Below are 13,888 nucleotides of genomic sequence, written 5' to 3'. Positions count from 1 at the left end.
CTCCTTCTCCTCATTCCTTTGTGTGTTAAGATCCAAGGTACAAACCTGGGAGCACCTTCTCCTCATTCCTTTGTGTGTTGAGATCCAAGGTACAAACCTGGGAGCACCGCTAGGTATAAACTTCGTGAGGGCACGATGGTGTTGGTGCACAATGGTTATGGTGACTTGACGACTAGGATTTTTTGGGAGAGACAAGGATGCAAGGTGCCTGTTGAGGGGTATTGTTATTCGTTTGGTGTTTTTGGGAGGTGCAGGAAACAATTGTCAATAATCAACTGTCAACTTCTTATAAAAAGCTTGTGTATCTGATTATGTTATGTCACGTTTAACCATTGATGACCATGACTAATTTGAAGTTATTTGAAAACATTAAAGACTAAAATGAAACTTCTAAAACATAAACGATCAAATTAAACAAAAACTAAAACATAAAGGACAAAAAATGTATTTTGACAACAAAAACAATCACATTAGTTCAAAATAAATTTTTATCACACTCATCAAACATGTACATATAATAGATGTACTTAATTTGTCAAGGATTCAAATCCATATACAACAGCGCAACACAGTACGTGATCCATTGTAAGAGCCCAGCAGCTAGTAAATTTTAATTTTCAGTGGTAGGAGAAAAATTCAACCAAAAATAAAGTTAATGGCCCTTGAAAGACTGAGAGCATTATGCATTCTGCAGCTGCACAGCACATGGGGTAAATCGTTCAGAACAATGCATCAAGTCTTCCTTTCTGGCGAAAATATGCGATACCTCCTCTCATTGCTACTGAAGAATTCTGCGGTACTTGTTAGCAGATACAATGAATAGCAATTTTTCAGTTCCTTTCCCATATGTTAATGCTTCCAATACTAGTTTGAATTAAAGGTGGTTGTGTACAATTGTCACTGCAAACTACTGCAATCAATGCAGGCCTCTAACGAGAGGACATTGTGTACTACAATAGCAAAATAACAAATAGTCCATGCCAATGTGTATATAGTATGCAATTTGGAGACATTATTTATCTTGATGTTTAATTTCTTCTCTTTAAGCCTATCCTATCAGTACTGAAACACATTATTGAAAAGAAAAAAATTGTAAGAAATATAAATTAGAGTTTCATTAGGTAGTGATGTGAAAATGAACCTACCAGCATGGTTACACAATAATTGGTTCACTACATGCTCACTAAACAGTAAATTTTGACGAGTTGGCTTAATTTGGTTAAAAAAAAAAAATAATAATAATAATAAAAGACAGCTTGACGCACCCAAATTAGTAAGAAAATAAGATGTTTAAAATAATGTTTAAGTTAAACTATTAAAAGGCAGATACATGGATCAACAAAAAAATTAAAAGGCAGATGACTAAATTTAAAACAAGCAATTAAATCTAAGTCCAAGTCCAATATTTGTGAATTAAATGAAAAAGAATAAAATAGGGGGCATGTTAACCCAATTTCAACTCATTTCAAGTTCTAAAAAAAACTCATTTAAAAGTTAAACTATACCAAATTAAACCCATTTCAACCCGCATGTTAAATAAATTGAGTTAAAATAACCACCCAAAAAAAAGGTAAATTGCTTCCTGGCCACCCTAGCCACCCAAAAAGACAAATACCAACTACCAAGAATGTGTTTACAAATACACTCTTAATAATACATTGGTAACATTAAAAGGCAAAGAAGGGTAGAAAGAGAATCACAATTTTAAAAACCAAGGTAAATGGTTTCACCAAACCAGAATTGACATCACTCTTGAAAATACATTACTACTATAAAGCAAGAAAAGAGGCTCCACTACCTAATCTTAACCCTCTGAACACGTTATCAGTCACTGCCCGTGACCTATTCCTGCTTCTTTTTTTGAACTCTCGTCACCTTCTTGGTCCATACACTTGATTATAATAAAATCAATAATTTCTACACAAAGTAACCAAACCACCTCTTACAATGCACAGTCCTGTCAATATCCACCCCCAGAATTTTCCCTTTCATTTTACGTGGACACATCTCAAGTACTTTCCTTCAACCAATCAAACCCCTCACAAAAACAGAAAACTCAAATCATAAATAAATAAACCATAGATTGCTCCTTCACAAAGTGATGATGCCTCTAGATTGCAACATACACAATAAACACGTGTCACAAAGGACAAAAATAATACAATCAATGGTCACACACACACTTGCAACAAGAGTCACCACAACGTGAGGGACAACAAATAGTAATTTGGTAATGCTATATAAGCAAACTTAATTGCTTTCCTTCTATACCAAGCCTATACCACCACCAGTTTTCTCTTTTTTTACATCACATTAGTACCACCACTATTACTAGTTAATACCTGTGAAACAGGCTTTTAATTAGTTCAGAAGCATAAATAAGACCCTCTAAAAATTTAACCAAAAAAAGGTAGAAATCACAAACAAGATATATATATATATATTAATAAAAAGGTCCTAGATAATAATGGCCATTCTCAAATGGTGCTGCTTTTGCGTACAACATAGCGATAAGCAGCAACCTTTTTCCTCCTTGAGGCAGTGTTGTCAACTGAGAGCACCATTTTGCCAGATTCTTTTGATGTGAATGAGTTGTGGATTGCTTCCTCCGATGCCCCCATTTTCCTTGGCTTCTCCACTGCTATGGTGTAGCTTCCCTCAGCATTTGGCACAAACTCAGCACTGTATTCCAAGTCCCAGCCTCCCACTACAATGTCCCATGTGATAGTTGCACCAGCCTAATTCACCCAACAAGAAGTAAATTACCAACTAATCTTGCATTAATTGGTATCAAAATTATTAAGCATTAAATTTAAAATAGAAAATCCATATGGAAACTATATCTGAAAAGGAACCCACTTGCATGAAAAAAAGAGTAATCATAATCGGCATAGGGAAGAACAAGTGCATTTTTGGGATACATTATTGTGTTTAATTTATATGCCATTTTACACCAATCAGAAATCAGAATTGGTAATTTTATGACTTTAAAGATGTTATTTATGATAATGATAATTTATGATTACATGTCAATATAAAAATCTTTTGCTCTACTAACTATTAGAAAAATATATAATTTTTCAAAAAGGCAAAAGTCATTAATTGTTTCTTTAAAATAAGTTGATGGACAAATGCACAAGTAATGGGGTGAATCATCACCTCAATTCCTTCTATTTGTATGTTCACTTTCTCCCCTCCTTTGATTCTGAACTCAGATACAGGTTTTGGGGGACCATTCTGCAAGTCACTGGGCCGATTCAGTCCTCCATACTGCACAGGAATGTCTTCAGGTCTCATAAATCTGAACACAAGAAAACAACTCCAATCAGAATGCAAACCCAAAATAGAAAAAGAAGGAAATTTGGAACTATATTAGTTACCACAAAATGAATGCCAAGCAAGGACAACTTAAGTAATAATAATATTTAATGAACAAAATCTCAGAGAACAGTAGAAAGCAGACAAGATCTCAGCCTTTTTTAAAATCCGAACATAGATAAAAATTGAGAGGAGCCAAATTGCTCTAAAATAATGGATTTTTGAACTGCAGAAGATTATAAAGGATCCAAAAGATTTAATAAAAAGAAAAGAAAAGCAAATGGAACCAATAGACTCACTTGTAGAGTGTCTCAGCAGCATTTCCTTCCTTAGAGATCACAAACTTGCTCTTGGTTCTCTGAGTCAGAAACGGGCTGAACATTGAATACAACATGCTGAAGTACCATGGCACGTTGATGAAAATCTGAAGAACCCCAAAAGCCAAACCAAGCAAATGAGTAAAAAAATACAAAAATATCAACAAAAAAAGGTGAAAATTCGTGTCACGGTCACATAAATGCCATGAGACATTAATTAATGAATTGATAGCAAGTTCCTTAATTTGAGGAAAACAACAAAAACCACATTAAACCTTGCGAGCCACCATTTCCGGGTAGTTGTCTTGGAACAAGGAGAGGATCTGGTTGGACGCCACCCTAAGCTCTCTCTTTGGCATGTCCTTGAGGTCTGTGACCTGAATGAGGGAATTGACCCCACCAGGCTTGAAATGAAGCACCTTGATGCCTCTCTCAAGAACCTGAACCCTCCACCTTAGGAACTTCTTCAGCTTCTCCTCATCACCAAAGACCCTTTCATACATTTCCTTGTCCTTGAACACCCCATAGGCATTGTAGCACACAGGGTGGCCTTCTTTGTCATACCCTTGCATGTATGCCACCACCCCTTCAAGCTCCTTATTGAACCCTAAATCCTCTTCCAAGATGGTGTCAGCACCAAACTCCTTCCTCCAAGATAAACACTTCAGGAGCATGTGGTGTGCATCACCAATCCTGAAGTCCCTTGCTCTGAGGAACTTGAGGAGGATGACGTCAGCTTTGTCATCGCCTCCAAGGAGCGGAATGCCCCACATGGAGGCATCAGAGGGAGAGTCCTCAAATGAAGACTTGAGCTTTTCTTTTAGCTCCTGAAGGGCCTTTTTCTCTGAGGATCTCAGAAGGGACACAAAATAGTTGTCTTCTTTGAAGGAACCAGCTCCTCCCATTAGGGTGGCCACTATACCCTTCTTGTATGGCTTGGGGGAAGCTTCTGGAAGGTCTTGAAAGTTTGTTTTTTGGGTTTGGAGGGACATAGGGGATGAAGTGGTGTCCATTATCAAAGAGGGGTTTTTCTTTTTTTTCTTTTGAGAGAGATCCCAGATAGAATCAATGCATGAAATGGTGAATGCAGGGTAATGGGGTGATGATTCTATACAAAAGCACCGAACTTTCTCTCTCTCTATGTGTAAGTGAAGTGTGTGAGGGGTGGTTAGAGAAAAATGGGGGTAGAGGAAGGAAAATGAGGGAGTGGGGTGGGGGAACGAGAACAAGAGAGGTGAGGCGAGATTTGAGTTTTGGAGTGTGTGTTTGTGACACTTTGTGTTGTGTTGTGTTTGAATGAATGAGGGAGATGAAAGTGGTGTTTAAGGAAGAAACGAATTTGAATGTGGTGATGAGGGAGTGAATGGAGACAAGAGGTCATGGCAGAGAGTGAGGGCACGCGCTTTTTTGTGGCGAGTGGAGGTTGCTTGAGCTGTGTTGCTGCACAGGCAGAGTTCAAACGAGACCAAACAAAGAGAAATCTTGGAGTTTATTTATACTCTTAGATTATCTTGCTTTAATTTTTTGCAAGATTAGTAAGGCAAAGTAGATACTTACTTAGTAACTTTGAATTTAGATTACAAATAATTAAATGTGTGTAGTAAGGGAACGATAAGTTAATGAAAGCAGTATAACTTACAAGTTAGAAGGTGCATAAATTAAATTTTTAATATAATATTTAAATAAAGATGAAATGTATTGATTTTAATTATTATTTTCAATTTTAAGTTTTATCCTTTTAATTTATTTATAATTAATATAATAAAAAATATTATTTAATTTTCTATTATAAATTTGAGTACTTATAAGTTACTTAATTAGTTTATTTGATTTACAAGTTACTTAACAAGTTTATTTTGTTAAAATTAAGTTACTGAATTTGTTTAGTTAAGGTTTTATAAACGCTTATTAGCTTAAAAAATTAAATTTAATAAGCTAATAAAGGAAAGAATTACAATAATTTTTTAATTTCTTTAATTAATTTTCAGAATTTTAAATATTTATATGTTATATAAATAACGAAAAGTGTCTTGATTATAGTAAAGACAATTATGCTTTTTGTCAATTTTAAATTTCTATATTTTTTTATTTATTTTCATTTAAAGTAATAAAATTTTCATTTATAAAAAACATTAACTATTCTATTGAATTTGTTTTTGGTAAATTTTATTCAAATTTAAATACCTGTACAATTCTTGAAAACTTAGTAGTTAATTTTTTTTTTCAAAAATACATTTTCTTATACTTTAGATTATTCTTGAACTGCAGTTAAAAAAAAAGATCATCGTTGAACTAATTAAATATTGTTATTGTTTCAAGCATGTTTATGATGTGCAATGAGTTGAGCAAGTGGTGTGGAAGGGAATGTGTACGGAAAATGTGGGGGAGTGAGGAAGTAGTGTGAAAACTGAAAAGGATAGAGTGGGAAGAGAGAAGAGTGTGATGCAAATAAATAGACGGTTCAGCTTTGGCAGTAGCAACCCACACCACACCGCACCGCTTGGGAGATTGCACGACACGGGTTTTTTTGGCTCCATTGAGGGACCACCGTTTCCTCCTTTTTCCCTATAAAAAAACACAAAGGAGAGTTTTTATTTTCATTTTACCAAAAAATAAACGATTTTTCATGTTGAAATTTTATGTTTAAATTTGATTTGGTTGTGTGATGTATTATTTTAAGTTTTGTTCCTTATAAATTTATATTTTTCAATGAATAGAATAACAACGATCAATCTCTAAACAGAATAATAATAATAAAAATAAAATAAAAAATGAATTTCATAAAGATGATTTTGAAACAATAATTTTTTTTATTTTTATCCTTGTAATATATAGATATATTATTTTTTATTTCTATCAAATATTTTTTCAAAAAACTAATTTAAAACGAACAAAACATAATAGGGGCTAAAAATTAGACAAATTGGAATGACTCAAATAAAATAATAATGACTGAAATAAAAAAAAAATATTTTATAAGAATCATTTTCAGAAAAATAAAAGTAATATATTAAAATATCAAAAATATATTTAAGCTAAAATTTTATTGATTATCTAGTATTTTAACTTAAGTATTGTTTCCTATAAAATTACTTCGGACTTTACAAAAATTAGCTTATTTACAAAGACTAGACTATTGTAACATTTTCTCTCAAAATGGTGTTTTGAGAGTTTTGTACAATTTAGAAAATACTAATACAAGAGTTTGAAGGCTTAAGAAAGTTGTTCGTTCAAAAATCGTAACTTTTACATTTCAAAATTTTAAGTATTCATAGGCTTGTTAATGAAATAATTGTTGTCTCCAAATGATATTCTTTCTTTATCTGTTGATCATTTGAAGATGGAGTTAACTCTTCAATTCCTTTCAAAATGAAAGTAGGTTTGACAAGTATCCAACATTAACACGCCTGGAAATTATTGCATACCCCTGTCACCATGGAAAAAGCCTCTTTCAAGGAAAATCAAATGCAACATTGGTGTTGATAATTGTTATGCATACATAATTTGTATATTTAAATCACATAGTAACTATCTAATTTTCCTCTTTTTTATTGCTTCTTTTGTGTTACAACATTAGGAATTTAGTTTCTTCTGAAGTTTTATCCAGTGGATATTAAAGTTAGTCAATTTATAGTGTTTTTTGTTGTTTTTTTTTTGTAGAGATACAACAAGAAGTATGGAAGAGAGTTGAAGAACTAGAGCATTGCACTTAGTGCGACAACCTCGCTCACTGCATTAGGACCGCTTAGTCCAAGAAGCCCCGCATAGCACAAGAAATCCCTTTGGAAGTCAACTGTCATGTGCAAACGTACTAAGCATGTATCCAACGGCTTAGTGTGTGACTACCTAAGCCAGTTGGACATGACATGCGTGCTCAATGCGTATGGCTTAGTATACAGTCAATATCGAAAAAACATGATTGTATTGTGTTTTAAAGAGAAAAGAAAAGGAAAATTGGGATGATTCATTAAGAATATAAGAGTGAGAGCTAAGGCACGAAAAGGAAAGGAACCTACTCATTTTGGAGCATCTCACTTCCATTTTTCTTCTATCCACTTCCATTTCCTCTAGCCCCGTTTTGTATTTGTAAGCCTCTCATGATAATGAAAGGCTAAACTATCCATTTTTGGGAGCTAAGCAACCAAACACTCTTGATGTAATGATTCTAACTATCTATTTAATGTTATTCTGATATTATTGTCTCTTTTTTGTGTTTATTATCATGTTTATGGTTTGATCACTCATGCTTATATAGTATTATTGGGCTTATGCATTGGAAAATGTTTATATCCTAAGAACTTGAAATTAACATCTAGGTAATCCATGTCTAGGGATAAAATGGTATTATTTAGCCTTATTTATGCATCTTTATTCTTAAAACAAATTATTTTATGTATCTCTTAAGGGATTAAGAGCAAAATTAGGTAATTTATGCTCTTTCACATGAGGGATCATAGTTAGAGTAAGTTAGTGGATGTAGGTAATAATTGGAATAACATTAAATAGAGAAAAATCCTTAATGTTGCATCAAGAGTAGTTCTGGTAGGCTGACTGAGCCCCCAACATGTTCATAATTCTGCATCAATCGTTACTTCACTGTTTTGAGTGTTTGTTTTCTCACCCTTGCACATGCTTTGTTTTGTAGTTTAATTTAGATCAAAATTATATTTATGCGTCATCACTCAACAAATATTCAATTCAATTAATTTATTACTTAAAATTGGATATATATAAACTCTGAGTACAGTCAAAGTTCTTGTGGACTCACACTCGATTTTATCGTTTAAACTATTACTTGAACGAATTGATACAATTGCCAAGGAGTTAAGAGATGTCATTATCTTTAGCCAACAACATCGATTTGGAATCGATTTTTTTTTGTGAGATGAATATGATTGTTTTGTTCATGCAAAAACAACTTGGCAATTTGGTAGTCCAAAACCAATAGAAGCATAAGCTTAGGACCTTTTTCAAGTTGTGTCATGGCTGAAAGATGTCAACTTTCATGGAGTAATTTTCGAGATGGATTGCAAACCAATTGTTGATGTCATTGTTGTTACGATTGTTGGTCTATCTTATTTTCATGTAACCATGCTAGGTGTGTAGACTAATTTTGTCAAAATTTTAACAATTTAGAGGTGAGTTTTTTAAAGAGACAAATAAATCATATCAATCATGTTCTTGCCAGATCACGATCATATGCCCACAATCATGTTTTTGAATGTAGAACTACTTGTATCTTTTCTTTTGTTATAAATGAAATGGCGTAATGCATTTTCTGTATAAAAAAATACCAAATGCAAAAATGCACAAGCACTTAAAAAAAGCGATTTAAACTTGGTTTGAAAGCCACCTTCAAAAATTAAACCATATGAAAGAACATTATGTATATATCCTATAGTGTGATTGATGGGTGAGGGGAAATAGACTTAGAGGACTAAAGGGCCTCCAGAGAAGACAGAGAAGGAAAAGAGCTAAATTCTACTTGCCCTTTTTTATTCCATAGAGTAGTTTATATAGGTTGTTACAGAGTATTCTAGAATATTGTTTTCACATGACTGCTAACAATCACTACAGCCTAATACACCTCAGCATAACTACCACTATACGCGCACCACCCGACAAGCACTATTGCCTAACAAAAAGTTGTTAACAAGCATTGACAATTACCACTACTAAACTTGCCACCCTTCAAACATAATCCTTCAAGTGACTGGGCACAATGATTCTTCTCTTGGGCCTGCCTTGAGTGATTTTTGCATTACCAATCTTGGGCCTACCATTTTCCACCCCATCGGGCAACACCTTGTCCTCAAGGTGGTGAGCTTCCTTCAAATTGGCCCAATCTTCCCAAGTTGTGTCATATGGATGCAACACTTGCCATTGCACCAGCACTTGCAACCGTGGTTCGTCCTGCACTAAATCCCAATGCGTTCCCAGAATAGCCAGAGGTATGATAACGGGGTTGTTGTCAATGTCCTGCGAAGGTAGAGCTAGAGGAGTTGCTGTAGTGGAGTTATGAAAAAGTTTAAGGTTGGAGCAATGAAACACTAGATGGATTCGTGATTCTTCAGGGAGTTTCAACTTGTAAGCGACTTTACCAATGCGTGAGAGGATTTGGAATGGCCCATAAAAACGTTTGGCCAACTTTGAGTGAGATTTTCCAGTAGCAAAAGTTTGACACTTTGGTCAAAGTTTGACCATGACCCATTCTCCAGGTTCAAACATGACGTCCCGTCGATGCATGTCTGCCGTAAGTTTCATTCTTTCCTGCGCTTTGGAGAGTTTCTTATGCAACTTTGTGAATACTGCTTCCCTTTCATTCAAGATGTTGTCTACCGTAATCACTTGATAATCACCCGTCAAATACTGGGGAATGCTTGGAGGTTTACGCCCAAAAGATACTTCAAATGGTGAGATGCCTATAGCCGAATGGATGGAGGTGTTGTAACACCATTCTGTCCACAATAACAACTTCCCCCAAGATTTCGGCTTGTTATGCACAAAGGCTCTTAAGTACTGTTCCACGGCTCTATTTAACACCTCTGTTTGACCATTCATTTATGGATGATAAGCGGAACTCATCCATAACTTTGTTCCACTCAAGCGAAACAACTCCTGCTAGAATCTACTAACAAATAAAGGGTCCTTATCAGAGACAAGACTCTTAGGCATTCCATGGTGTTTATGCACGATCTCCATGAATAATAAAGCAATAGAGGAAGCTGTGTAATTTGTCGCTAACATGCCCAAATGAATTCCTTTAGAGAACCTATCCACAACAACCAAAATAGTGGTATAACCGTGATACGAAGGAAGACCCACTATGAAATCCAGGGAAAGGTCTTCCCATGGTCGTGAGGGAATAGGTAACGGACAGAGGAGCCCAACTGGTTTCTTGGCTTCATACTTAGTAGCTTGACAATCCAAGCAAGCTAAGAAAAATTGACGAACATCAGTGCGCATGTCAAACCAGATGAAAATTTCCCCCAAGCGTGCTAAAGTCTTTTTGATTCCCATGTGCCCTCCAGTTGGTGTACTGTGGAATTCTTGAAGTAATGTTTGAATGAAAGTGATTCCCTTAGGTAACCATATGTGATTGTTCAACAGAATCAAATCATTGGAAATTGTATACTCGGGTCTCTTTGTCGGATTTGCCAAAATCTCCTAACGAAGGGCCACAAACTCAGGGTGAGTGGTCAAGTCCGTCTTGAACTGTTCTAAGAAATTGAAATGAGGAACGGACACGATGAAGAGAGAACTCTGCGAATCATCAGGAACACGAGATAAGGCATCTGCAATTGTATTCGTCTTACCTGTGCGATACTTGATTGTGTAATCGTAACCCATAAGCCTAGAGAGATAAAATTGTTGTTCTGATGTCTGAATGACTTGAGCCATAATCCCTTTCAAGCTGCGATGGTAAGTCAATATGATGAATTGGTGCCCTAACAAATATTGATGCCATTTTTTAACTGCGGTCGTGAGGGCGACCAACTCCCGAACATAGGTGGATGCATGTCTGAGTTTCAAGAAAAATTGTTTGCTGAAAAAAGCGATGGGGTGTCTGGACTAAGATAATACAACCCTTATACCTACTCCTGACGCATCTGTTTCTACAGTGAATGGAATTTCAAAATTTGGTAATTGCAATGCCGGAGCAGAGCTGATGGCGTCCTTGAGTTGTTGGAAAGCGGTTTGGGCGACTGAAGACCAAACAAGGTGAGGTTGAGTCAGAAGTTGAGTCAAGGGATTGAAGGGCCCGCAATAGCATGTAGACTGATTTGGGCTGACAATGGCCCAACTGGTTCCCCAGTATCGCCAAGTTCATCAGGAGGGATTAATTCATCTATAGGATTGTCGTCTTCATCCGTGATGAACAAAAACATCTTGGAGGAACAACGATGACCCCCACTGAACTTTTCATTGCAATTGAAGCACAGACTTTTTTCACGGTGTAATGCAAGTTCCTTCGACGATAATTTCTTGAAAGGGATAGAAGGAGATGGTTGTGGAGTAGGTAGCAGCGCCAATGTGTGAACTAGCAGTAATGGTCGCAAAGGAGGAGGGGCTGATAACGCTGATGCGGCCGGATGACGTTGAAAACATATACGGGAATATTCTAGTTTCTCCTCATGAAGGTGAGTAAGTGTTGCAGCTTGGACCAGCGTGAGGGGCTATGCTACCTATATTTCGCGGCGAATCTCGGGACTTAATCCCAAGATGAAACAACTGAGCAAAAATGGTGTTGGAAGACCAACAATTTTGTTGGCGAGGAACTTAAACTCTGATAAGTAAGTATTAACAAACCCATGCTGATTGAGTTTGAATAGTGCTCCAATTGGGTCGTCGTACTGGGCCATGACGCCAGCTGGCCATTCCTAGACATCCATTGGAACCAAGCTAATGCCAATCCTTCCATGTAAAAATAAGCAATGGTGAGGCAATCTGGCTCCAGTGTCTCATGATACTCGAAAAATTGGGTTATCTTGAAGAGCCACCCAAAAAGGATTCGAACCATCAATGCGCGGTACCTCGAGCTTCATGCGATCAGAAATGATAAATGAAGGGGCAGTAGAAAGATTAGCGGATGAAGATGAAAGGGACAGGGGTCGAGTTTCTAGAGTCGCGACCTTTTGGCATATATCGTCCAATCTCATGGACAGGTTAAATTGAGAGGCTGTGAGTTTGGCTATGGCATCTTCCAAGCAATCCAGGTTGGACTTCGAACGAGTGGAGTCTGCCATACTCAATGAAAGCACCAAATATTGATGGGTGAGGGAAAATAGACTTAGAATTTGAGGACTAAGTGGCCTCCAGAGAAGACAGAGAAGGAAAAGAGCTAAATTCTACTTGCCCTTTTTTATTCCATAGAGTAGTTTATATAGGTTGTTACAGAGTATTCTAGAATATTATTTTCACACGACTGCTAACAATCACTACAACCTAATATACCTCAGCATAACTAACACCATAGACGCACCACCCGACAAGCACTATTGCCTATCAAAAAGTTGTTAACAAGCATTGACAATTACCACTACTAAACTTGCCACCCTTCAGACATAATCCTTCAAGTGACTGGACACAATGATACTTCTCTTAGGCCTGCCTTGAGTGATTTCTGCATTACCAATCTTGGGCCTATCAGTGATGGTCAAATGCATCATACTACAATGTATAATCACGTGCTTAATGGTCCTGAAATATAGTAGTGAACCAAAAGTCTATTAATGTCATTGGAGGGTCTTGCTCTGATTACAGTTTGACAAATACAAGACATGTGTAATCAATAATCTCAAGCGTGTACTTGGACTGATAATAAAAGTTAGGATGCCATATTCGTTTAGGACATGTCGTTATAAATTTAAGAATGACCTAATCGAAATAAATTTATTTTAGCTAGGAATAAATGCTTAATCAAGATAAATGGCAAAATTGTATTTTGATGAGCATAGTTTGAAAGAATTTCAACGGGCCATTCATGTATGGCGTTTATTATATTAGACAGCATATATATATATATATATACTTTGTTGGAGAAAATATTAGTTTTATTAATGTGCATCACTTGCAAAATATCTAATATGAAATTAAAATTAATCGTATGACCGTGCTATAAGCTAGCTTTACAGACTGTGCCTGTCCACGAACCTCTGCATTTGTCGTGTGTTTGCCGGAACATTTTGCCCCACAGTCCACATAATTTGGATGATATGAATGTGTCAATTAATTTAGTTGATGGAGGATATATCACTTTCACTATACATATTCAGAGTGAATTCCCATGCTGTGTCTTTGTAATTTGTGTTTATCAAATGTCAATTTCCCTATCAAAAAGTATACAGGTCCTATAGCATTCAAGCATATATATATATATATATATATATATCCTTACTTTTTTTTAAAGTAGGTTAGCAAATTATAAAAAAAATTATCTTAAGAAACATCCAAGGCGAAGCTTTAATAACATATCTTTTTTTTTTTAAAAAAATAGATGTATTTTAACAAATGAAAATTCTTTTAATTATAAATATAAGTGGTACAATCATATATAAATGATCAAAATTAAAAATTAGTTAGGAGTCACATTATCACTTAAAAAGTTATATATATATATATATGAGGACGAGCCCTGGTACAGTCGTAAAGTTATGTCATGGGATACGAAGTTTTTATATATATATATATATATATATATATATATATATATATATATATATATATATATATATATATATATATATATTTCT

The 13,888-nt window shown here is 35.4% G+C and overlaps 1 protein-coding gene across 1 annotated transcript; it reads right to left on the bottom strand.

Moving 5' to 3' along the window:
- Nucleotides 1–2,064: 2,064 nt before the first annotated feature.
- LOC114416609 (patellin-6-like) lies at nucleotides 2,065–5,069 on the bottom strand. The gene is made up of 4 exons (XM_028381542.1): nucleotides 3,911–5,069; nucleotides 3,618–3,742; nucleotides 3,160–3,301; nucleotides 2,065–2,738 (listed from the first exon to the last, which is right to left on the bottom strand). Exons 1-4 carry the CDS (start codon nucleotides 4,646–4,648, stop codon nucleotides 2,478–2,480), a joined length of 1,266 nt encoding a protein of 421 aa, XP_028237343.1. The 5' UTR covers nucleotides 4,649–5,069; the 3' UTR covers nucleotides 2,065–2,477.
- Nucleotides 5,070–13,888: the final 8,819 nt, after the last annotated feature.

Source organism: Glycine soja, chromosome 1 (assembly GCF_004193775.1).
Source record: "Glycine soja cultivar W05 chromosome 1, ASM419377v2, whole genome shotgun sequence".
Taxonomy (NCBI): domain Eukaryota; kingdom Viridiplantae; phylum Streptophyta; class Magnoliopsida; order Fabales; family Fabaceae; genus Glycine; species Glycine soja.
The sequence above is the reverse complement of the archived record's forward strand: the minus strand, read 5'-3'. Positions and strand labels throughout refer to the sequence as shown.